The sequence below is a fragment of the Syngnathus acus genome, chromosome 13 (genome assembly GCF_901709675.1).
Source record: "Syngnathus acus chromosome 13, fSynAcu1.2, whole genome shotgun sequence".
Taxonomy (NCBI): Eukaryota; Metazoa; Chordata; class Actinopteri; order Syngnathiformes; family Syngnathidae; genus Syngnathus; species Syngnathus acus.
In genome coordinates this window covers 8,307,981-8,333,078 of record NC_051098.1, presented here as the reverse complement: position 1 = coordinate 8,333,078, position 25,098 = coordinate 8,307,981, and the positions used below count along the sequence as shown (strand labels likewise).

At 41.5% G+C, this 25,098-nt stretch overlaps 4 protein-coding genes and 1 long non-coding RNA gene across 10 annotated transcripts; all 5 read left to right on the top strand.

Annotated features, from left to right (window-relative positions):
* Nucleotides 1–264: 264 nt before the first annotated feature.
* On the top strand, nucleotides 265–24,975 carry LOC119132070 (sodium- and chloride-dependent GABA transporter 3-like). 6 transcript variants are annotated; one of them, XM_037266960.1, is made up of 14 exons: nucleotides 265–501; nucleotides 576–710; nucleotides 1,176–1,360; nucleotides 2,846–2,925; nucleotides 3,002–3,134; nucleotides 3,199–3,333; nucleotides 3,407–3,510; nucleotides 3,861–3,985; nucleotides 5,091–5,203; nucleotides 5,295–5,432; nucleotides 5,698–5,800; nucleotides 5,906–6,006; nucleotides 6,506–6,676; nucleotides 24,804–24,975. In XM_037266960.1, the coding sequence occupies exons 1-14, from the start codon at nucleotides 342–344 to the stop codon at nucleotides 24,900–24,902; spliced, it is 1,782 nt and encodes a 593-aa protein (XP_037122855.1). In that variant the 5' UTR covers nucleotides 265–341; the 3' UTR covers nucleotides 24,903–24,975. The 6 variants fall into 6 exon arrangements, with proteins under 6 accessions (XP_037122855.1, XP_037122859.1, XP_037122856.1 ...); XM_037266964.1 differs by lacking the exon at nucleotides 24,804–24,975 and adding an exon at nucleotides 6,836–7,111 and having other exon boundaries at nucleotides 6,506–6,752; XM_037266961.1 differs by lacking the exon at nucleotides 24,804–24,975 and adding an exon at nucleotides 6,836–7,026 and having other exon boundaries at nucleotides 269–501; nucleotides 2,849–2,925.
* LOC119132077 lies at nucleotides 8,150–8,581 on the top strand. Its single transcript, XR_005099788.1, has 2 exons — nucleotides 8,150–8,320; nucleotides 8,434–8,581. It is a non-coding gene; the product is annotated as an uncharacterized LOC119132077 (long non-coding RNA).
* On the top strand, nucleotides 9,307–14,897 carry LOC119132072 (sodium- and chloride-dependent GABA transporter 2-like). Its single transcript, XM_037266966.1, has 14 exons — nucleotides 9,307–9,648; nucleotides 9,723–9,857; nucleotides 11,001–11,141; nucleotides 11,512–11,587; nucleotides 11,681–11,813; nucleotides 11,881–12,015; nucleotides 12,089–12,192; nucleotides 12,939–13,063; nucleotides 13,199–13,311; nucleotides 13,490–13,627; nucleotides 13,770–13,872; nucleotides 14,089–14,189; nucleotides 14,335–14,505; nucleotides 14,648–14,897. Exons 1-14 carry the CDS (start codon nucleotides 9,489–9,491, stop codon nucleotides 14,744–14,746), a joined length of 1,734 nt encoding a protein of 577 aa, XP_037122861.1. The 5' UTR covers nucleotides 9,307–9,488; the 3' UTR covers nucleotides 14,747–14,897.
* Nucleotides 16,038–21,656, top strand: LOC119132075 (sodium- and chloride-dependent GABA transporter 2-like). The gene is made up of 15 exons (XM_037266974.1): nucleotides 16,038–16,088; nucleotides 16,196–16,358; nucleotides 16,433–16,567; nucleotides 17,217–17,357; nucleotides 17,591–17,678; nucleotides 17,772–17,904; nucleotides 17,975–18,109; nucleotides 18,183–18,286; nucleotides 18,648–18,772; nucleotides 18,908–19,020; nucleotides 19,137–19,274; nucleotides 19,416–19,518; nucleotides 20,235–20,335; nucleotides 21,101–21,271; nucleotides 21,409–21,656. The coding sequence occupies exons 1-15, from the start codon at nucleotides 16,053–16,055 to the stop codon at nucleotides 21,505–21,507; spliced, it is 1,785 nt and encodes a 594-aa protein (XP_037122869.1). The 5' UTR covers nucleotides 16,038–16,052; the 3' UTR covers nucleotides 21,508–21,656.
* Nucleotides 21,735–22,798, top strand: LOC119132707 (sodium- and chloride-dependent GABA transporter 2-like). The gene is made up of 3 exons (XM_037268176.1): nucleotides 21,735–21,991; nucleotides 22,066–22,200; nucleotides 22,704–22,798. The coding sequence occupies exons 1-3, from the start codon at nucleotides 21,832–21,834 to the stop codon at nucleotides 22,796–22,798; spliced, it is 390 nt and encodes a 129-aa protein (XP_037124071.1). The 5' UTR covers nucleotides 21,735–21,831.
* Nucleotides 24,976–25,098: the final 123 nt, after the last annotated feature.

Genomic DNA, 25,098 nt, shown 5'->3' with positions numbered 1-25,098 from the left:
CTCCCTGCATCATGTGGCCAAGTCTTGGTAAGATGAAGAACTAGAAATCAGAATGCAAACTCGTTGTCTAAACTAATTCAAACAGTGGGCTTCGCTCTAATTGAACCTATTTCTCAATTAGTTGACAAAGATTTTTGTAACAGATATCATCTTTTTGCATTCCACAATCACAACGTGGCCATGAATTGCACGTACTGGCGATGATTGACACTTCTATTCAGAACTGATTAACTGCTTGCCCGGTTGCTCATTAAGTGGCATTAAATTCAAAGTACAACTGTACAGCCACTGTGGTGTGAGTGGCCAGAAGGACGGTAGTCTACACCTCGAGCTCATTGAGAATGTTGAGTGAAAAACGTGTCTTAAAGACAAATCAAGATGCACTTGAGGAGAGAGGACACTGGGGAACCAAGGTGGAGTTTCTTCTGGCAGTTGCCGGGAACATTGTGGGCCTGGGCAATGTGTGGAGGTTTCCCTACTTATGCTACAAAAACGGAGGCGGTAAGCAAATATGGCAGCCAGAACTTCTTCCAAAACTTGTACATATATCACCAAAGTCTACATGTAACATTCAGGTGCATTCCTGGTGCCGTATCTGGTGTTTGCGGTGACGTGTGGTGTACCGCTCTTCCTTTTGGAGACCACCATGGGCCAGCACACCCAAACGGGTGGCGTCACTTGCTGGAGGAAAATATGCCCGCTGGTTGAAGGTATGTCATTTACAAGCCTGCCATTCTAAAGCACAAGTTCAATGTTTGATTGAGGTCATGAGAGTGAATCATTATGCACCAACTGAAACCCAAACACAAATGCTTTGCTATGGTTGCCGGACTAGGCAAACATTCACAGCATGGTCCGCAGACCTCAGAGAGCCCCTACATTTATATTGAATTAGTTTACATTCAATCAAATATCTGGCCATAGACACTAAGTCGTATTAAGCAAAAGAAACACAGCTAATTCATTCCGTCAGTTAATTAACTTAATCAGTAAGAAGAACATCTCCCAAATAGGATGGGAATATATCAATGAACTGACTGACCAGCTGAAATGCAAAATGGTTTGTGGTAACTGGTCATTTTGATTTATTGACACAGTTGCTTCAAGACAAACTTCTCATTACAGAGAGAATAATAAAGACAATCCTTGAACCTCGAATCCATAATGTGCATCAGGTATCGGCTATGGGGGTCTGCTGATCCAGCTGTACAGCTGCACGACCTACATTATTATTCTGGCCTGGGCTCTGTTCTACCTGGTTTTCTGCTTCAACTCTCCACTGCCCTGGAGCACCTGTGATAACTACTGGAACACTGGTGAGGTCGAGCATCTGTTTTCATCCCTCACCCTTCACATTAATGTAAATATTTTCTTGTGTCATTTCATGGGATTGATTGATTGATATCTTTATTTCGAACATCCAAAACAAAAAAAGAAAAACAAAAAAACAAAAACAAATAACACTCTAAAGTGCCACATAAGTCCATACAAAACAAACAAACAAAAAAATAAACCAACAAATAGAAGTAAATACATTAAATAAATTAAGTAATTAGTAATAATAATACATAAGTAAATAAAAAAATAAAGAATGCTCGAAAAGGAGTAGGAGGAAGCATAGCTTTTTAGATTCCTACCCCTTTCTCACTTCATCCATTAAACCAACGATTCAACATACTATACTGTAATTCTACAATATAACACAAGTAGACAAACTTGCACACTTATTGTTCTGTTTCATTTTTACTTGTGTGTAGCCCTTTGGCACTCTTAACCTTTGTACCCGCTAAACAACATATTTTTATACATTTTTTTAAACTGGTGGATATTTGGACTTTGCTTGAGTTCCTCACTTAGATTGTTCCATAGTTTGACCCCGGTTATAGTTATACAGAAACTTTTTAAGGTTGTTCTTATGTTTAAGATTTTGAAGTTGTGATTCCCTCTTAACTTATAACCTCCCTCCCGATGCCTAAATAAGTTTTGGATATTATCTGGTAGTTGTTTTGCTTTTGCCCTATACATGATGATTGCTGTTTGATAAGATACTATGTCAGTGAATTTCAATAGTTTGGATTGTATGAAAAGTGGATTTGTGTGTTCCAAGTAGTTGACTTTATGAATAGTCCTTATTGCTCTTTTCTGCTGAATGATAAGTGGCTGTAGTGAAGTTTTATAAGTATTCCCCCAAACCTCAGCACAGTAATGCAAATAGGGCAAGACTAGAGAACAATAAAGTGTACGAAGTGAATGATAATCCAGTAATTCTTTTGCTTTGTATATGGGATGATCACTAAGAAAAAAATTACAGTGAAAGGAATTTGTCATTGCACTACACTGTAGTAATACTCAAAGCAATTAGAAAAAATATATAATAATTCAGTGAAGATATATAAATGTCAAGGCCTTTATTTTCAAGCCTAAAATCTATCAGAAAAAGTTGATTTTCATTTACAATATCAACAAAATTGAACTGATTTATCCATCCTCAATTCTTAACCATGCTCTCGGCTTCCCAGCTTCCAGTTGTGTCAGAATTCAGAAGACTTTTTAGGAAAAATTAGACATTGTGTTTATATGTTGGCAAACACAGTTGCTGGCTGGCTTGTTTTAACCCAGAAAAGGATTCACTCGGCAGTTCCAGGGTAGCGCATATGAACGCGACAGCGAGCTACATCATACCACACAGTTAACTAACTAGTGAAGAAGACCAAAGATAGAAGGGTGGATCAGTATCACTGATGTATACAATGCATTTCTTATTACACCGTCAGTGCGCTTATATGTATAATATTATATACAGTAGTTCAATGTGCTTAACTGTGATTACCTGTCATTCTTTCAGCAGATTGTGTTGATATTACAACAAAGACCCTCACCAACCACACCAAAGGAACCTCAGCAACAACAGAATTCTGGGAGTAGGGAAGATAAAACACGAAAAAATGTCTTTGGAAACATTATATGTGCCATGAAATACGTTGTTGATTACCCTGTCCAGACGTCGCGTGTTGAAAATCTCAGGGGGCATTGAAGAGATTGGCAGCATCAGGTGGGAGGTGCTTCTGTGCCTCCTGGCTATGTGGGTCATTTGTTACTTCTGCATCTGGAAAGGCGTAAAATCAACTGGAAAGGTGAAGTCCATCAAAATGCCCCAAATACTTAAAAAATAAGTGTTCTAATCCTCCTCTTATCCAGGTGGTGTACTTCACGGCCACGTTCCCTTACGTGATGCTCCTCATTCTTTTGATCCGAGGACTCACTCTTCCAGGAGCCAGACAAGGAGTCGAGTTCTACCTTCTACCTGAGCTGTCGCGACTCATAGATCCTCAAGTAGGACTGAGTTACATGCACTTAGATGGATTGGAGTGTATTTAATGGCAGTGGGCATTTTTTTAATAAACAGGTGTGGATGGATGCCGGCTCGCAGATCTTCTTCTCATATAGCATCGGTGGGGGCACCCAGGTAGTACTGGGCAGCTACAACCTTCGCAGCAACAATTGCTACAAGTAAGCATTCAAGAGATTTTTTTTTTGTACTAATATTTTAATCAATAAATGTAATATGATCAAATGATCATATTTGTGAGTATCATTTTGGTCTTATTATCCAAATGTAAATTGGATAATGGCCTTGCCTGAATAAATAAAGGTTAAATAAATTAATAAATTAAATAGTTCAAATTATACTTTTGTTATGCCTGTCTCACTTCATAAGTGGGTTAAAAAAATTCCTTAAGACAAACTTATTGAGGGCTTTGCTCAGCATGACATTGCACTTATTCCAACTGTTGGGCAGTGCTGCTGTCGCATTATTTTGACCCAGTTTTGTTCAGCCCAAGTGCGTTTGTGTGTTGTAGGGACACCTTTTGGCTGTGTTTGCTGAACAGTGGTACCAGTGTGGTGGCAGGTTTTGCTGTCTTCTCTGTGCTGGGGTTCATGGCTCATGAGCAAGGTGTTCCAATCGCAGAGGTAGCTGAGTCAGGTAAACTTAAAATCCTCTTAAAAGGGACCTTTGGATGGGCTGAACATTGGCACGTACATAATAGATATGTATGCAAAATTCACGTCAGCACTGAAATTCACCCTCTAATACACAGGTGTCAAAGTCAAGGCCTGGGGGCCAGATACGGCCTGCCACATCAATTTACGTGGCCCGCGAAGATAAATTGTGCATCGAATTCATGTCAATTCCAAAATTTCAAATTGTTTTCACTTTTAGAAATTAGCGATATTGTTAGCAATTTTTATTACCATTCATTTTTTTTAATAATTCTTATTTTTAAATATTTGATTTGATTTCAATATTTCATTATTTCATTTTATTTGAACAGTTTTTATTAGTCTCCGTTATGAAAAATAGTTATTCATCAGTTTGTTGTGTAGCCTATATTATATATACAATATGAGCCGTTCATACATTTATTTGGGTTGACAATTTTAATGGCCCTTTGAAGCAAACTATGACAAAAATAAGTTTGACACCCCTGCCCTAAAAGAATAACATTGTAATGTTGCTTGATTAGTAATATTCTACTGTTACCTAGTGCCTTAAACAGTGACTAATCGCCACCACAATTCCTAAGCACTATCCTGCTCATTCTCATTAATATTCAACTATTGTCAATCCTTAAATAAACTTTTCTGATTGGGTCACTAACTGTTCTCCTAAATTTTATATGGAAAACAGTTGGATAGCGTCTTGTGGCCATGCCTCTTCAATGTGTTGGATCTGTTGAAATTTAGCGAACTGTCTACACAATTGTGGCCCGCTATGAGGATGTATTTCTCTTTTTTCCCTCAGTCAGGGAGACAATGTGTGTTTATGTGTGGATGTGTGTGTCTTATAACCCAGAAATTTCTTTTTAGCACGTGTGAAAGCTCCACCTTGAAATGTGCCAGACAATTCTGGTTCTGAAATCTTTTAGCTTTGAAACAGGCGCCATTTTTCCCGAGTTGAGTGTGGGCACGTAGCCATCAGAAAGATGCTTGGTACATACGTACATATCACTGAGGCAAAACGAGTTAATCATTTGGCCACCATGCTGCCCAGTTTCGTCTACTTCTGATCATTTGTATGTTATTGACAGGTCCAGGCCTGGCGTTCATTGCATACCCTCGAGCGGTGGCCATGATGCCGCTGCCTCAAGTGTGGGCCGTCTGCTTCTTCATCATGCTCCTCTTCCTTGGCCTGGACACACAGGTTAGACCTCAGCTTCTCAATTACTGTGCCTTGAGCAGTAATCCGGATGCTTCGAGAAATCCTTTACCTTCTGGCTCTGCTCTCTCTGCAGTTTCTCGGCATGGAGGTGGTGATCACATCCTTTTCAGACATATTTCCCAGAGTATTACGTCGACCGGGCAGACGGGAAGGTTTCCTCCTGCTCTACTGCCTCACGTGTTTCTTCTTGCAGCTTGTCATGATCACTGAGGTTGAAATATTTTCTTGTAGTCGCTGTCAATTCACCTGTACTGTCAAAGAAACACTTAAGCTAAAGGTCGTAGATCAAAATGAAGTTCACGCCTCCTGTTTGGAAAATGGAGGATCACTGTTTTGATATAAAGACTCACTTTGGAAAGTTTATTTAGCGTACAGCACAAATTTATGAGACACAGGGTGGAGTGACATATTGCAATACGTTACACTAATGTCCCTAATATGTGAGCAGAAATGATTTTCCCCTATGTTTTCCTCAGGGAGGAATGTACGTCTTCCAAATTTTCGACTACTACGCTTGCAATGGAGCCTGCATCCTCTTTCTCTGTGTGTTTGAAAGCTTGACAGTGGGCTGGATATTTGGTAAGGTGATGGGACACATCTTTTTATTGCTTCATTCATGAAGCAAATTCAAAGCTTCATGAAGCAAATTCAAGCTTACGGTGTAACACATATTTCTCCATGAAGGAGCAGATCGGATGTGTGGCATTATCACAGACATGACTGGCGAGCGTGCCAACCCGTTCATCAAAATCTGCTGGCGCTACTTGACCCCCATGGTTTCTCTGGTGAGTTGGACTTTGGGGTTTTAGCTGTTATACGCTTATCAGATGCCCACATAATGCAAGGATGGGTACATTTTTGTTCAATGGTCATTTTTACAATGAGAATTGGCCAGGTAATTTGTGTATGAGTTGGAAAAAATATGTAGAGTAGTATGCAAACTATATAAAATTATTTTAATACATTATTTACTTCCATAGAATTATTTGTTTTATAAATTAATAAAATAGAAATATATTTCAACCAACCAATTTTAGGGAAAAAATGCTTTGATTAATTACAGGAGTCTATTGTATAATAGTTTTTTTGAGACTGAAGGATGCCTAAAACATCCTTATCCTTTGCAACATTTTTCTCCAGGAATCAGCATGCACTGTTTTAGCTCATCTGCACACATGCAGTTTCAAAAGTCTTGGCCCAACTCAGTTTTGATTTTTTTTTTTCAGAATTACACACACAAACCATGCAGGAGATGATAATAATATATAATATCTTTTTTTTCAGGGCTCTTTGATATATTCTCTAGTTGAGTACCAGCCACTGACATTCAACCACTGGTATGTGTACCCCACCTGGGCCTATGTAATGGGCGGGTTAATGGCCGTCTCCTCAATCCTGCTGGTACCGACCTGGGCACTGTACAAACTGAGCACTGCCACCGGAACCTTCAGTCAGGTGGGTCCAGTCCACCATTTCCATCCACCACTGAAATCACTGTGAAAAGCGGGAATCCATTTTCTATTAATCAAAACCGAGTTGAGCAAATCCTGAGTGTTTGTATACAAGATTTTGTTATATGTCAGTACAATAGTGTCATTTGTATCAATTTCTTAGCGTCTCCATCACCTGTGCTGGCCTGAGCCACCTGACTCCTCACTGTCCCTAAAGAGAGAGACAGCACCACAACACATCACGGAGGAGGATCTGGAATGATTCGGAGCTCGGAGCTTGTACTTTTTTACATGTGACCGGTAATGACGCCACTTATTAAAGTGTGCAATGGGAATGAGCCAACAACTGAAATCCAAACATAAACTCAAATATTTTGCTCTGGTTGTCAGAGTTAGGCAAACATTTACTGCCTGAGGTCTCCAAGTCAAACAAACAATTTGTTTGATTTTATGGCAGATATTATTGACATTATGATTCATCATGTCATCATTTGTTATAACACAGTATTGATACACCAGAATCTTCTACTGATATTGTTATCTCTTCTGAAAGATGTTTGTTACATTAGTATTAAAATCAGTTGTGATATATGAAATCATTATATGTTACATCATAGTATTCAGAGATGAAAATCACACAATGCATAAAAAAAAAACAAATATTGAAAAAAAAACCTTCTCTATTTTCCATAGTTTTTTGATCGATTCAATCCCTACTGATGCCAAAAATGCTGATTTACCGTATTTTCCGGACTATAAGACGCTATTTTTTGCACAAGCTTTGAACCCTGCGGCTTATAGTCCCGTGCGGCTTATCCATGGAATTTTTATGATTTTGTAAGAGAATTTATTTTGGTAATAGAGGTAATAGAAACTGGTCATGCAGTTGCATGACATCATTCCCGGTCGTTATATATCCTTCTATGTCATTTGTCATTTGACATCATTCCATAGGATTCCACAAGTTTTCAACCAACCTATCAGATTTCACATGTAATTTCTCCAGAAATTACATTCTCTAGTTTTATAAGGCAACATCAACACATCAGTACCAATGCATCAAACAGTTTTCTTTTATGATACACATTTGACACATCAGCATTACAATCAATCTATGGTATCCAGCTGTCCTTTGTTCCAAGACAAATGCTCCTCATCCTTTTGATCCCAGGACTCACTCTTTCGGGAGCCAGACAAAACTGGTAACGATTAGATGGAGGAATCCCACTTTCATCCTTGCTTAGTTTGTCCTTAAAAAAAAAAAAAAAATCCCTCAACTCCGGCCGCAAAATCGGCCTCCGTCCGGGTTGGATGGACAAATCGTTCCGCCCCTGCATCACAACACATCACTGGAAATGACAAACTATATGTATATAACTCATACTAGTGTTATTTACTTACCCTGGAGTGTGTAGGTAGTGCTAATTAATTTGCTGCACCTGGACTGCCAAACTGAGAAAACAGGTCGAGTACGGAGAGCAAAGAGCGTAGAGTAGCAATATTTGGCTCGGTTTGTACACCTGTTGCCATTTCACTACTGCATGAAGAAAGGTTGCCACTGTGCTTGGACGAGTGAGGTATGTGGCGCTTGAAACACTAACAACATGTTTTTTTTTTTAGTTTGATGTTACTGCATGTACATTGTCATGTTGTGTTGTTGTAGTAAAACGTGGGCTTTAAAGAGAATGTAAATCACACAAGTTGAAGTCAAGTCGCAGGGACCAGATCTGACCGCCACATCACTTAAGTGGCTCGTGAAAGCAAATCATTTGTCATCTTAATGGTGTTGCTAAATGCTAAAATGATTAGATTGCAAATTGTCTTTACTTTCAATAACATCAAGAAATCGAAAGCATTTTTTGTTACGCAGGCCCTTTTTGAGATAAATTGAATCAAAATTGTACTTTTTTTTTCTTAAAGAGGAAGTCAACCTCAATTCTTTTGGGTGAGAATATGTTCTGTGTAGCATAATGAGTCGAAACACGGTGTTAATGTTTCATTTGTGGAATATGAATTAAAAAGAAAAGATCCAACTGTTTTCATCCATCTCAGGAGGCGTCCACTTTGACACTTGCTGTCAGGTCTCAGGTCACAACCAATCACGGGTCACCCGTTTTCTGAAGCTCCTGAGATGGATAAAAATGGGTGGATTTTGCGACCTAATTCATATTCCACAAACACATTATTAATCAGAAAGCTGCATTTAGACTAGTGAGGGCAAATACAACATATTATTGCAAAGAAAACATTTGGGTTGACTTCCTCTTTAAAAACTAGTGAGCCTTGAATTTTTGCATTGTCTTGTGAAATGATCTGACAGTAAATATGGTTTTACAATTATGACCAATCTATGCTGACTCAAATCAATTGACATTGATTGTATGTGAAAGTAAAATGTGTAAGTTTTGATGTACAAATGTTGGCATGTTATGTGTTTTCATTTTACGGTGCCCGTTGAAAAATTCTAATACATTTTTTAAAAATTATAGCCTCACAGTTGTTTCAATCTTGCTTGTATGTAACACTAAGGTCGGCAAACCCCCCTAATAGTGGGTACCACTCTAGTTGATGCTGTGCCTCAATTAATTGATGCATCTTTATTTAAAGGTGTTGTCTTTGTGCATTCAAACAAAGAAAAGAACCATGACTTATCTTACGTGTTGACGATAACGTAAATTTCAAAATTGATTCACTGCTTGGGCAGGTGTCATTATATGACAATGCATAAATTGGGCATTTGGGTAAAAGTACACAACCAGCGTTGTGCGTGTCTGCGACTGAATGGAAGTGACAGACTCATTTTGTGCTTTTAGAGAATGTGGAAAAATAAACGCAGCGTAAAGCCAGGTCATCCTGCACTTCAGAAGAGAGGACACTGGGGCAGCAAGGTGGAGTTTCTTCTGGCAGTTGCCGGGAACATTGTGGGCCTGGGCAATGTGTGGCGGTTTCCCTACTTATGCTACAAGAACGGGGGCGGTAAGCAAATATGGCAGCCAGAACTTCTTCCAAAACTTGTACATATATCACCAAAGTCTACACGTAACATTCAGGTGCGTTCCTGGTGCCGTATCTGGTGTTTGCGGTGACGTGCGGTGTACCGCTCTTCCTTTTGGAGACCACCATGGGCCAGCACACTCAAGAGGGAGCCATCACCTGCTGGAGAAAGCTGTGTCCACTGGCTGAAGGTATGCAACACTCCACCATGTGTGAGCCTCTGAAGTACAAAACATGAGCCAACTAGTACTTCCACTTTGTGCCTCTGCTAAAGTGACAGCTGAACTTGTCCTGCAGCACACTTTCACCCCCATGGTCTTTCCACCGATTTAAGACCCCATGGTTATACTTCAGTAGCTGCAATAACGCCTTGTCCTGTCATGTGTCTGCTCTTTTATTACCTGTGAGCAGGGGCTTGGCCCCCAGAGGCAGTTTCACAAACAGCTTAGGATAACTGACAATACTGTGTAAACGTTAACGATCAATATTAAATTTGGAGTCTGTTTTATTTAAACTATTATCCAACCAAAAAGTAAAACCTTTGACACACAAAAAATAATGTTTAAAACAGTACTTGCAAAACTATAAGCAAACAAAGGTTGGGACAAAGTAAGTCAAGCACATCATCTGGGACAACAGGGGTGTCAAACTCATTTTTTTCGCGGGCCGCATTGTAGTCATAGCTTCTTTCGGAGGGCCATTATGACTGTCAACCTAAATAAATGTATGAGCACCTCATATTATATAGAGTAAAAGCTACAAAACAAACTGACAAATAACTCATTTTCAAATCAGACAAAAACTCATCAAATATTTAAAAAATATATAGTATTAAAAGTGAAGACAATTTGCAATTCTAGTAATGACACACAAATTTGATGCACAATTTGTCTTCGCGGGCCACATAAAATGATGTGGCGGGCCGTATCTGGCCCCCGGGCCTTGAGTTTGACACCTGTGTCTTACACTGTATGTATGTATGTCTTGGTGCACTCCACTTTTTAATCATTACATTCCGAAATAAAATTTCATGATGTATCTGTGAAATCTTTTTGACTCCCATTTCTTGAACTTCTAAATGTCGTTTTCCTTGTTGCACTCTTGCCCTCAATGTGGGTGATGAGCATATGTCACGCATCCTATTTGGCTCACTCCAATCAGTCAGCCTGACAACAAACACATAATGTGCTGAACTGTGAGTATGAAGAATTAAAAGTAAGACAAAGATACAAGGTGCCATGACAGTTTGTTTTCAACTAATTAATTGTGTATTTGGTGTGATATTATTGCTTGTATACATGCCCTTTATATACTTGAACTCAAACTTGTGTCAGGCATCGGCTATGGAGGGCAGCTGATTCGGCTGTACAGCGCCATGACCTACATTATTATTCTTGCCTGGGCTCTACTCTACCTGGTGTTCTCCTTCATCTCTCCACTGCCCTGGAGCACCTGTGAGAACTACTGGAACACAGGTAACATCTCACAAGCAACAAACTGTAGGGGAACCCTCACAATTGGAAATATTTTATTACATCATTTCATGCAAGGACAGGAAATGTTTTGCTGCATTACAAGTGTACAACTTGAACACAGTGTATAATTATTTTACGTTAAAATAATAAATAAATAAATAAATAAATACTTTAGGCTACCAGTACCCTAATATACACTATATTGCCTATAGTACACGCGCACACACACAGACGCACACACGTACACACACAAGCACAGGCACACGCACACACACGCACACACACACACACACACACTCACACACACACACACACGCACGCACACACTATTCTTTTCAATGTGCCAATACAGTATCTGTCATTTTTTCAGCCAATTGTGTTGACGTTACAACTTGGAACCATACTAACCACACTAACGGAACCTCGGCAGCAATGGAATTTTGGGAGTGAGGACGACAATACAGTACACTGAAATAGCCAGCTTCATAACATTGTACGTGACATATTGTGTCTTCCTCCCCGCCTCCATCCCTAACCAGACGTCGAGTGTTGAAAATCTCAGGGGGCATTGAGGAGATTGGCAGCATCAGGTGGGAGGTGCTTCTGTGCCTCCTGGCTATGTGGGTCATTTGTTACTTCTGCGTCTGGAAAGGCGTAAAATCAACTGGAAAGGTGAAGTCCATCAAAATGCACCAAGTATTTAAAAAAAGAAAAGTGTTCTAATCCTCCTCTTATCCAGGTGGTGTACTTCACGGCCACTTTCCCTTACGTGATGCTCCTCATTCTTTTGGTCCGAGGACTCACTCTTCCAGGAGCCAGACAAGGAGTTGAGTTCTACCTTCTGCCTGAGGTGTCACGACTCGCAGATCCTCAAGTAGGACTGAGTTGAATTATATAATCACTGATATGGAAGGTACACTCTGTGTCAGTGAGTGTCTTTTTCACAGGTGTGGATGGAGGCCTGCTCGCAGATTTTCTTTTCGTATAGCATCGGTGTGGGCGGCCTGACTGTACTGGGCAGCTACAACACTCAAAGCAACAATTGCTACAAGTTGAAATTCATACTTTGTATTACAAACACACACACCCGCACACACACACAGAGTTAATTTCATCAGTAGAGTATTTTCTACAGCAAGAAACACCTTCCTGGCACTTCTTAATGATCAATTTTTAAATTACGCATACCATTATTTTCAAATGAGCACATTTTTAAGTTTCTAAACAGTGCGATGTCATTTATGGAGCGCGGCTTAGCTGGAGGCTAAAACATCCAGCGCACCGGCAATTAGCACAAACAGAAAGCGATGATTTGAGTAAATATGTTACTAAACTTGTTCTCTAGGACTGAAAATGCAAACCATTTAAAATGTTGACTCTGATTGATGCGACAATATTTGCTTATCAAAAATAACGTGAAGGTCTATAAATAGCCTATAACTGTGATTTGAATGAACATGTTCAACATTTACAATGCATTTTGAGCGATAATTTTTTTTGCCGTGCGGTCACAAGTGCTGTCAAGGGACAGAAGATGATGATGATGCACCAAGCATGAGCGATTATCAATTTCTACATTTCATAGGAGTACATTTCATGTTAAATCTTACCTGACCCTACCCTTACGCCGTAACGTCGCTTGGGAGGTAGGCCATGATGGGATAAGAAATGACATAGAGACTGAAACCCAAAATAGACGCAAATAAATATCACAGAGTGGTCCAAATTATATTTTCTACTTGGCATTGCTGTCTGTGCGTGTTGTTTGGAAAATGAGTGTTTTTGTGTGTATTGCAGAGACAGCTTGTGGCTGTGTTTGCTGAACAGTTGTACAAGTTTGGTAGCTGGCTTTGCTGTCTTCTCGGTGCTGGGTTTCATGGCTCACCAGCAAGGTGTTCCTGTTGCAGACGTGGCCGAGTCAGGTGCAGTAAACTTCTAACATCTCACTCTATCTAAAAGAAGTGAAAGGGTGAAGAAGCGCCTCTCATTTGAGACTTTCATCCACTTCAGATCATTTGAATGTTACAAATTGACGGGCATTTGGATGTCTTTTCCAGGTCCAGGTTTGGCATTCATTGCATACCCTCAAGCGATGGCCATGATGCCGCTGCCTCATGTGTGGTCCATCTGCTTCTTTGTCATGATCATCCTCCTGGGCCTGGATACACAGGTTTGACCACTTTTCATCAACGCTAAAGAGGTTTCAATAAAATCTGTCAGGCTTGGCTGTGGGCTTTCATTATATACAGTATGCTTTTTGAAACATGAATTGGCTAGAATGTTCGAAAACAGAGTTCATGTTTCTTTTTGCCTGGAAGTGACCTTATGGGTGGGCTCTCTCCCTGCAGTTTGTCGGCATTGAGGTGGTGATCACATCCTTCTCAGACGTTTTTCCCAGAGTATTGCGTCGGCCGGGCAGACGGGAATGTTTCCTCCTGCTCTTCTGCCTAACGTGTTTCTTCTTGCAGCTCGTCATGATCACTGAGGTCAGAATATTATTGCTATGAATCTGTCTATAATGCCAAAAAGTGCTTCATTTAAAGTCCATTCTGTAGCTATTATACGCTAGTCTAGCTGATATTGTGGCCAATGGGTCCTACGTATATTTCTTTCTGATGTCGTCCGCAGGGAGGAATGTACATCTTCCAGATTTTTGACTACTACGCTTGTAATGGGACATGCCTCCTCTTTCTTTGTGTGTTTAAAAGCTTGGCTGTGGGCTGGATATTCGGTAGGTTGGGTCGTGTCTTTGATTTTGGTTTCATAGTGAATTTTGGCCTTTGCGACTCACTTGATGATCAGTAAATCACTACCGAAAAACAAATTAAGTGAACACCTATCGTGCACTTTCTTTATTTATTATTTCTTTAAGGGTTATTATTGTCATAATTATAGCAGTCACAATATGTGTTCATCAATTTTGTGCCATTGTACATACTTCATAAAGGAGCAGAGCGGCTGTGCAGCATTATCACAGATATGACAGGTGAGCGTGTCAACCAGTTCTACAAAATCTGCTGGCGCTACCTGACCCCCTTGGTGTCATTGGTGAGTGATGCTCAAGTTCTGAGCTGTAATGTGCTTGTCAGCCTTTTCATGAACTACATTTGCAGGTAATGCTGGGTTGTTCTGCATATGATTTTCAAAATGAACCAATGTGTATCTAAACTCTTTTTTTTTGTTGTTGTTCCAGGGCTCTTTTGTATATTCTCTAGTTGAATACCAGCCCCTGACATTCAACCGCTGGTACGTGTACCCCACCTGGGCTTACGTATTGGGCTGGATGATGGCCCTGTCCTCCATCCTTCTGGTGCCAGGCTGGGCGCTGTACAAGTTAAGCACCGCCACCGGAACTCTCAGTCAGGTGGGTTGAGTACATCACTCCAATGCGCATTGAAAGATAGAATTTCTACAAGTCCAAAAGCAAATACGTACCTGCCTCAATGGCTGAATCTCAGATTTTGGTGAGTTTCAGTTCAACGGTGTTGTGTGTATACATTTGTTAGCGTCTCCATGGCTTATGCTGGCCCAAGCCACCCGACTCTTCGTTGGCCCGGGAAAGAGACACGACACTGCAACACATCACTGAGGAGGATCTGGAATGATTCTGACACTCAAAATGACCATTGTTTCCTTGGAAATCGGCGCATTCCACGGCAACAGCCTTACAAGAAAAAGTTTGAGTTTCATCATCATGAAAACCTAACAATCCCTTCTCATTAGTTTTGTGGATTTAAATAAAGAGATGAAAGTTGATTTACGAGACATATTCTGGAGAGAACATATATTTCTGCTCAGAACTGATTAACTGCTTAGCCAGTTGTCATTAATGCGTGAGAATGTGGCCTCCAAGTAAAACTGGACATTCAGGTGCATTCCTGGTGCCATATCTGATGTTTGCGGTGACGTATGGCGCACTGCTCTTCCTTTTGGAGACCACCGTGGGCTAGCACACCCAAGAGTGAGGCGTCACTTGCTGGAAGAAGCTGTGTCCACTGTGGAACATCATACCACATGCGCTGTGATGGAGGGTGAACACACTCAATGGCAACCTTTTTTGAACTGGTGTGGATGGAGGCTGGCTCTCAGGTCTTCTTTTCGTATAGCATCGGTGTCGGCACCCTGACTGTATTGGGCAGCTACAACACACAAAGCAACAATTACTACACGAGTCACAATAATAATACACGTATAATAAGTCTCACAATAATAATACACACTGAACCATACATTAGGCACACTTTCATCAGCCAATAAAATGCTAGTCAAGGGTTGCCTCAAAAATAAATGCAACAAGTTAGTGCAGCTACAAAGCTGGAAATACATGCATTCACCAGCCAGAACATTAGGTACAGGTTTCAAATCTTTGGCAGTTAATTTGCATCTTTTTTTTCCTTGACGTGTTTCTTGCGACATTGTTGACTATTTGCAAGGAACCGTTTGATGGTTCTGTGATTAGCAATTTCACGTGTTGCATCCCTCTGAAAGACTTTTTACAATTTTTGATTTTTCAGAGTCACTTTAATCTCTTTTTTGCTCCGTTTTCCTGAGGAAAACAAACTGCCTAATAATTATGCACACTGTATTGATCTGCTGAGGCCCCACAATCCCTCATAACACAAATACACATCCCTTGATATGCTTGTATTGAGTAAGCATTCAAGCTTATACAGCATGGACTTGGAAAATATGCCTAAAAATGATCATACAAACAAAAAAGGCACATGCCTAATCATTTTGCACACAGCGTACTAGTGTTGTTTACTTACCCTAGGGTGTGTGGGTAATTCTAATTAACTGGTCACACACCTTGATTTGCAAACTGAGAATGTAGGTCAGTACAAAGTGCAAAAAGAGTAGAGCAGCAAAATTTTAGCTCAGTTTGTACACCTGTTGCCATTTCACTACTGCATGAAGAAAGGTTGCCACTGTGCTAGGACGAGTGAGGTATGTGGCATTTGAAACACTAACGGCATGTTGTTTTAATTTGATGTAACCAGCATTGTGCGTGTCTGCGACTGAATGGAAGTGGCAGTTTCATTTTGTGCTTTTAGACAATGTGGAAAAATAAATGCAACGTAAAGCCAGGTCAACGTGTACTTCAGAAGAGAGGACACTGGGACAGCAAGGTGGAGTTTCTTCTGGCAGTTGCCGGGACCATTGTGGGCCTGGGCAATGTGTGGCGGTTTCCCTACTTATGCTACAAAAACGGGGGCGGTAAGCAAATATGGCAGCCAGAACTTCTTCCAAAACTTGTACATATATCACCAAAGTCTACACGTAACATTCAGGAGCATTCCTGGTGCCGTATCTGGTGTTTGCGGTGACGTGCGGTGTACCGCTCTTCCTTTTGGAGACCACCATGGGCCAGCACACCCAAGAGGGAGGCGTCACTTGCTGGAGGAAAATATGCCCGCTGGTTGAAGGTATGCAACACTCCACCATGTGCGAGCCTCACTACCATTCTGAAGCACAAAACATGAGCCAACTTGTACTTCCATGTTGTGCCTTTGCTAAAGTGACAGCTGAACTTGTCCTGCAGCACACTTTCACCCCCATGGTCTTTCCACCGATTCAGGACCCCAGTTCACATGGTTAGACTTCAGTAGCTGCAATAACGCCTTGTCTTGTCATGTGTCTGTTCCTTCATTACCTGTGAGCAGGGGCTTGGCCCCCAGAGGCAGTTTCACAAGTAGCTCAGGATATGATAATTCTGTGTAAACGTTAACAATCAATTGAAGTGTTAATTCTGTCTTTTTCTTTTAATCTATGACCCAACCACAGAGTACATCCTTTGATACACAAAAAATAATGTTTAAAACAGTGCTTGCCAAACTATAAGCAAACAAAGATTGGGACAAAGTAACCCAGGCACTTTCATCATCACAATCATTTTCAATTACCGTATTTTCCGGACTACAAGTCGCTCCAGAGTACAATTCGCACTCGTCATAAAATGCATAATAAAGGAGAAAAAAACATATGTCGCACTGGACTACAAGTCACATTTTTGTGGGGACTTTATCTGACAAAATCCAACACTAAGAACAGACATCAACTCGTCTTGTGTGTCAGGCATCGGTTATGGGGGTCAGCTGATAATGCTGTACAGCTTCATGACTTACATCATTATTCTTGCCTGGGCCCTGCTCTACCTGGTGTTCTCCTTCAACTCGCCACTGCCCTGGAGCACCTGTGATAACTACTGGAACACTGGTGAGGTCGAGCACACAACAAACAGTAGGGGGTAGTGTTCCTTTTTGGCTCGAAATCCTCACCCCTCACATGATTGCAAATATTTTATTACATAATTTCATGCAATGACAAGAAATTATGTTTTGCTAGATTACAGTCAGTGTACAACACACACACACGCACGCACCCACACACGCACACACACACACGCGTACTTTACAATGTGCCAATACAGTATCTGTCATTTCTTTCAGCGGATTGTGTTGATGTTACAACTTGGAACCTAACCCTAACCCATACCAACCATACCAACGGATCCTCGGCCGCAATAGAATTCTGGGAGTGAGGACGATAATACAGTACACTGAAATAGCCAGCTTAAAAACATTGTACGTGACGTATTGTGTCTTCCTCCCCACCTCCATCCCTGTCCAGACGTCGCGTGTTGAAAATCTCAGGGGGCATTGAGGAGATTGGCAGCATCAGGTGGGAGGTGCTTCTGTGCCTCCTGGCTATGTGGGTCATTTGTTACTTCTGCATCTGGAAAGGCGTAAAATCAACTGGAAAGGTGAAGTCCATCAAAATGCACCAAGTATTTAAAAAAAAAAAGCGTTCTGACCCACCTCTGTCTTATTCAGGTGGTGTATTTCACTGCCACTTTCCCTTACGTGATGCTACTCATTCTTTTGATCCGGGGACTCACTCTTCCGGGAGCCAGACAAGGAGTCGAGTTCTACCTTCTGCCTGAGGTGTCACGACTCGCAGACCCTCAAGTAGGACAGAGTTGGATCATATAATCACTGATATGGAAGGTACACTCTGTGTCAGTGAGTGTCTTTTTCACAGGTTTGGATGGAGGCCTGCTCGCAGATCTTCTTCTCGTACAGCCTCGGTGTGGGCACCCTGACTGTACTGGGGAGCTACAACACTCAAAGCAACAACTGCTACAAGTTGAAATTCATACTTTGTATTTCACAAACACACGCACGCACGCGCACGCATGCATGCACGCAGATTAATTTCATCAGTAGATTATTTTCTACGGCAAAAAACACCTTCCTGCCAAGCATGAGCGATGATCAATTTCAACATTTCATGGGATTACATTTCATGTTAAATCTTACCTGACCCTACCCTTACGGCGTAACGTCAATTGTGAGGTAGGCCATGATGGGATAAGAAATTAGATAAAGACTGAAACCCAAAATACACACAAATAAATATCATAGAGTGGTCGAAATTACATTTCGTACTTGGCATTGCTGTCTGTGCGTGTTGTTTGGAAAATGAGTGTTTTTGTGTGTATTGCAGAGACAGCTTGTGGCTGTGTTTGCTGAACAGTTGTACAAGTTTGGTAGCTGGCTTTGCTGTCTTCTCTGTGCTGGGTTTCATGGCTCACCAGCAAGGTGTTCCTGTTGCAGACGTGGCCGAGTCAGGTGCAGTAAACCTCTTACATCTCACTCTATCTAAAAGAAGTGAAAGGGTGAAGAAGCGCCTCTCATTTGAGACTTTCATCCACTTCAGATCATTTGAATGTTACAAATTGACAGGCATTTGGATGTCTTTTCCAGGTCCAGGTTTGGCGTTCATCGCATACCCTCAAGCGATGGCCATGATGCCGCTGCCTCATGTGTGGTCCATCTGCTTCTTTGTCATGATCATCCTCCTGGGCCTGGATACACAGGTTTGACCACTACAGTATGCTTTTTGAAACATGAATTGGCTAGAATGTTCAAAAACACTGAGTTCATGTTTCTTTTTGCCTGGAAGTGACCTTGTGGGTGGGCTCTCTCCCTGCAGTTTGTCGGCATTGAAGTGGTGATCACATCCTTCTCAGACGTATTTCCCAGAGTATTGCGTCGGCCGGGCAGACGGGAATGTTTCCTCCTGCTCTTCTGCCTAACGTGTTTCTTCTTGCAGCTCGTCATGATCACTGAGGTCAGAATATTATTGCTATGAATCTGTCTATTATGCCAAAAGTGCTTCATTTAAAGTCCATTTTGTAGCTATTATACGCTAGTCTAGCTAATATTGTGGCCAATGGCTTCTACGAAAATTTCTTTCTGATGTTGTCCACAGGGAGGAATGTACGTCTTCCAGATTTTTGACTACTATGCTTGCAATGGAACATGCGTCCTCTTTCTTTGTGCGTTTCAAACCTTGGCTGTCGGCTGGATATTCGGTAGGTTGGGTCGTGTTTTTTTCACGTGCGGAATGGAGAAGGGCGACCAAATGCAGCTTGGACCAGTGTTTATTGAGGGAAAGGATGGTGGAGGAGCGAATAAGGGGAACAAATAAGCAAGAGAGCATGGTAGGACTAACCGGCAGGAACAAACAGGAACTAACAGGACGGGCAAACAGCTAACAGAGGCTTAACAGAACATGCTAACAGACTAACAGAGGCGTAACTGAATGACAGAGGGGACAGACTCACAGAGCTGACTGACGGAGTTAGCAACTGAACGATCCGACAGGGAGTGACGTACAGACAGGACTTAAATACAAGACTGGTAACGAGAGGCCGGTGACGGTGACTACAGTGTTTACTGGTAGGACACAGGTGGGGAGGGGCGAGTGCACAGACACAGGACAGAGACGCGAACGGAAACACTGGCACACGAGGAAACGAGACATGACAGTTTTTGATTTTGGTTACACAGTGTGGTTTATTTGATTTGTCAGTTGTATGTGGTTTGGTGAAAACAGATTTGTTGACTTTGTTACACCAGTTCAGTGAATTTTGGCCTTTGCGACTCACTTGATGATCGGTGAATCACTACCAAAAACAAATTAAGTGAACACCTATAGTGCACTTTTTTCTAGGGTTATTCTTGTCATATTTATAGTAGTTGCAATATGTGTTCATCAATTTTGTGCCATTGTACATACTTCATAAAGGAGCAGAGCGGCTGTGCAGCATTATCACAGATATGACAGGTGAGCGTGTCAACCCGTTCTTCAAAATCTGCTGGCGCTACCTGACCCCCTTGGTGACATTGGTGAGTTATTCTCAAGTTTTGAGCTGTAATGTGCTTGTCAGCCTTTTCATCTACATTTGCATTAGGTAATGCTGGGTTGTTCTGCATATAATTTTCAAAATGAACCAATGTGTAAAATGGAGCGGTATTATCATAAATAATTTTCTTGATTTAATTGTTCATATTAAAATGGTACTAAACCATCCATCCATCCATTTTCCGAACCGCTTAGTCCCCACGGGGGTCGCGGGAGTGCTGGAGCCTATCCCAGCCGTCAACGGGCAGTAGGCGGGGGACACCCTGAACCGGTTGCCAGCCGATCGCAGGGCACACAGAGACAAACAACCATTTGCACCCGCACTCACACCTAGGGACAATTTGGAGTCTTCAATCGGCCTACCAAGCATGTTTTTGGGATGTGGGAGGAAACCGGAGTGCCCGGAGAAAACCCACGCGGTCCCGGGGAAAACATGCAAACTCCACACAGGGAGGGCCGGAGGTGGAATCGAACCCGCACCCTCCTAACTGTGAGGCGGACGTGCTACCCAGCGCGCCACCAATTATGTAGAATACATTGTACATTTAGAAATTATTTTATGTCGTTATATTTTTAATTTACAATAAATCAACCAATTGGGTTTTTTATGTGACTCATTATTGGCAGAAACAGTGGGTGTCATAATCAAAATGTTTCTTCTGGTCCTATACAGCCATGGCCTGGCTCTGTACATCCACAAAATGGTGCAGATGATGAATTCTATTCTTTTTATATTGGTTTTGTTCCAGGGCTCTTTTATATATTCTCTAGTTGAATACCAGCCCCTGACATTTAACCGCTGGTACGTGTACCCCACCTGGGCTTACGTATTGGGCTGGATGATGGCCCTGTCCTCCATCCTTCTGGTGCCAGGCTGGGCGCTGTACAAGTTAAGCACCGCCACCGGAACTCTCAGTCAGGTGGGTTGAGTACATCACTCAAATGTGCAGCGAAAGAAGGAATTCTACAAGTCCAAAAGCAAATACCTGCCTCAATGGCTGAATCTCAGATTTTGGTGAGTTTCAGTTCAACGGTGTTGTGTGTATACATTTGTTAGCGTCTCCATGGCTTATGCTGGCCCAAGCCACCTGACTCTTCGCTGGCCCTGGAAAGAGACACGACACTGCAACACATTACTGAGGAGGATCTGGAATGACTCTGACACTCAAAATGACCATAGTTTCCTTGGAAATCGGCGCATTCCACGGCAACAGCCTTACAAGAAAAAGTTTGTGTTTCATCATCATGAAAACCTAAACAATCACTTCTCAGTTTTGTGGATTTAAATAAAGATATAAAACTTGATTTACGATACATGTTCTGGAGAGAACATATATTTCTGCTCAGAACTGATTAACTGCTCAGCCAGTTGCTCATTAATGGTGGTTTGAGTGAGAATGTGGACTCCAAGTAAAACTGGACAGCCAGTGTTGTATGTGTGGCGAAAAGGAAGGTTGGATTCACGGTGAACTCGAAGGGAATGTGGGTGGAAAAACACGAGGTAAATCCAAGCCATGATGCACTTGAGGAGAGAGGACACTGGGGCAAAAAGGTGGAGTTTCTTCTTGCAGTTGCTGGGAACATTGTGGGCCTGGGCAATGTGTGGAGGTTTCCGTACTTATGCTACAAAAACGGAGGCGGTAAGCAAATATGGCAGCCAGAACCTCTTCTAAAAGTTGTACATATATCATCAAAGTCTACATGTAACATTCAGGTGCATTCCTGGTGCCGTATCTGGTGTTTGTGGTGACGTGCGGTGTACCGCTCTTCCTTTTGGAGACCACCATGGGCCAGCACACCCAAGAGGGAGCCATCACCTGCTGGAGAAAGCTGTGTCCACTGGCTGAAGGTATGCAACACTCCGTTTTCTGTAATACAAGCTAAGACAAAAAGCAAAGAGATGTTTTACCCCCCAGTTCAATGTTTATTGCGGTCACAACATGTGAGTGACACATTACCCGCAGACTGCAACATAAACACAAATGTTATTTCAATCAAAGTTTAAGGTAAACATTAACAACACTCAAACTAAAAAGTTTCAAAACACTTTCATGGTGGCAGTAGTGGTGATGGATCTAGATTTAAATTTAGTGATTTACGGCACTGTATTATCTGTTAATTGGTATGGTTTCAACAGTATAAACTATTTATATTGTGATACATTGTATTGGCCTTTGTTTCTTGACATTGTCCATACACCAGCATCACATCATCTTTTATTGGAGTGATGCACACTCCTATTTGGTGTTTGAACGTAATGTATGATTATTATTTGTATTCGTGTAAGCAGCTCCAGGACACATTTCTGTGCATTGAGATGAAAAAAGAGACTCTTCAAAATGTCCAATGCAGGTATTGGCTATGGGGGTCAACTGATACTGCTGTACACTGGTGTGACTTACATGATTATTCTGGCCTGGGCTCTGCTCTACCTGGTGTTCTCCTGAAGTATGTGTGTGTATGTATATATGTGTATATACTTTATTCCGCATATAGTGTTAATGACAATGTCATTCTTGCAGCGGATTGTGTCGATGTTACAATTAGGAATCACACCAACCACAGCAAAGGAACTTCAGCAGCAATGGAATTCTGGGAGTAAGGCAAATAATTTACTGAAATAGCATTTTCTAACCATTCTAGGTGGCATGAAATATGCTGTTATTTCTAACCTGTGCAGACGTCGAGTTTTGAAAAAATATTTATTATTATAAGGTCAGTTCTACAAAAATAAGTACTACAAAATAAATGCCCTTCATAGTTTCAATTAAAACTGATACTTACATTTACTTCATTTTTTTATACTAATATAATCATCAAATGTAAAGTCATTGTCAAATGAAATTGTAAAGTCTGATTTTTAACTGTGAAAATAAAATTGGCATTTACTGACGGTATGTGCATTACACGTTGAGTAATAGACAAACAGTATTAAACGTGTTTGTGGCGCCTCCTACTGACAAGATTTAAATGACCTTTTCAAGACCCTTTCAATTTAAAAACGGAATTTAATAGAAACTGCAAACCAAAAAAATGTTATGGTCCAAATCCTACTTGTGTGATTATTTTTGGATCTTGAATGTTGGTCAAAAAAGTGATCACTTAAGACAAATTGAAGGCCTTCCTCAGCATGCCTTGAACTCAAAGCAGCTTTAGAGCCTCTGCTCTGATGGACAACCTCTTAATAATTTGAACCCAAGTTGAGAACAAAAATGCATTTGTGTGTTGCAGGGACAGCTTGTGGCTATGTTTGCTGAACAGTTGTACCAGTGTGGTTGCTGGCTTTGCTGTCTTCTCCATGCTGGGATTCATGGCTCACCAGCAAGGTGTTGCTATTGCTGAGGTGGCAGAATCAGGTCAACTCAAAATGCTCTTTAAACTCCATCTAGGAAAAGACATAATAATAATAAAGTTAAGCAAATAAATAAATACATCAGTTTTTTTCTTCTTTTTTTTTATTTTCCATCAATTGTCAGCAAAACTGGCATCTGTCAGTGATTGTTTGATGGACCTTCCGTCCACCTCTGCAGATAACTAGTACACTCTTGTGAAGCTAATGCTAATGCTGTCATGGAACTCATGCAGCTTGGACCAGGGTTTATTGAGCAAACTCAAAAGGCAAACTGACACAACTTAACAAAACAATAACTGGACTGACTGACCGGGACGTGAGACGAGAAGACTACAGACGTGAAGACATCAAGACATGCCGAAAACAGACGTGACGACATCAATGATCCAACGGGGAGTGAGGGGCGGACGGGATTTAAATACAAAACAGGTAACAAGAGGCAGGTGACTGTGGTTACATTGAGTGAGGTGACACAGGAGGGGAGGGGCAACGTGAACAGAAACCATGGCAACATGCAGATAATAAAACAACCGGGGACGAGACGTGACAGATGCATGTTTTCGTCATGTGGGAGAATCCAAGATTCAAACCCTGAACCTTAGACTATGAGTCAGATGTGCTAAACAATAGTCCACCATGCTGCTTTATCCACTTCCAATCATTTCAATGTTCCAAACTGATTGTGCAGTTGAATGTTGATCGCAGGGCCAGGCCTGGCGTTCATCGCATACCCTCAGGCGGTGACCATGATGCCGCTGCCTCAAGTGTGGTGCAGATGATGAATTCTATTCTTTTTATATTGGTTTTGTTCCAGGGCTCTTTTATATATTCTCTAGTTGAATACCAGCCCCTGACATTTAACCGCTGGTACGTGTACCCCACCTGGGCTTACGTATTGGGCTGGATGATGGCCCTGTCCTCCATCCTAATGGTGCCGGGCTGGGCGCTGTCAAGTTAAGCACTGCCACCGGAACCCTCAGTCAGGTGGGCCCGGTCAACCACTGAAACGCACTGTAAAACAAGGGATGAAAAAAAGCATCCAATCGCTGTTTTTAGCATTTTGGCATAATTCAAGAATGTTGTTTGTATCCATTTGTTAGCGTCTCCATGGCCTGTGCTGGCCGGAGCCGCTTGACTGCTCGCTGACCCTAACGAAAGACCCAGCGCTGCAATGCATCACTGAGGAGAATCAGGAATGAATTTAAGAAAAAAACTGATCCTGAAGCAGTTATGTACATGAATGTATCCGTGACAAATAAACAACCATCCTGACGTGTTCTTCTGGTTTATATAGGGCTTGTCAATCTTCCAGCATCAATTTTCATTTAATTTCTGAGGTCAGGGCCTGGCTCACAATTTCAGTAGTTTGTTTCAAGGGGTTAAAGTCAGGGCTCT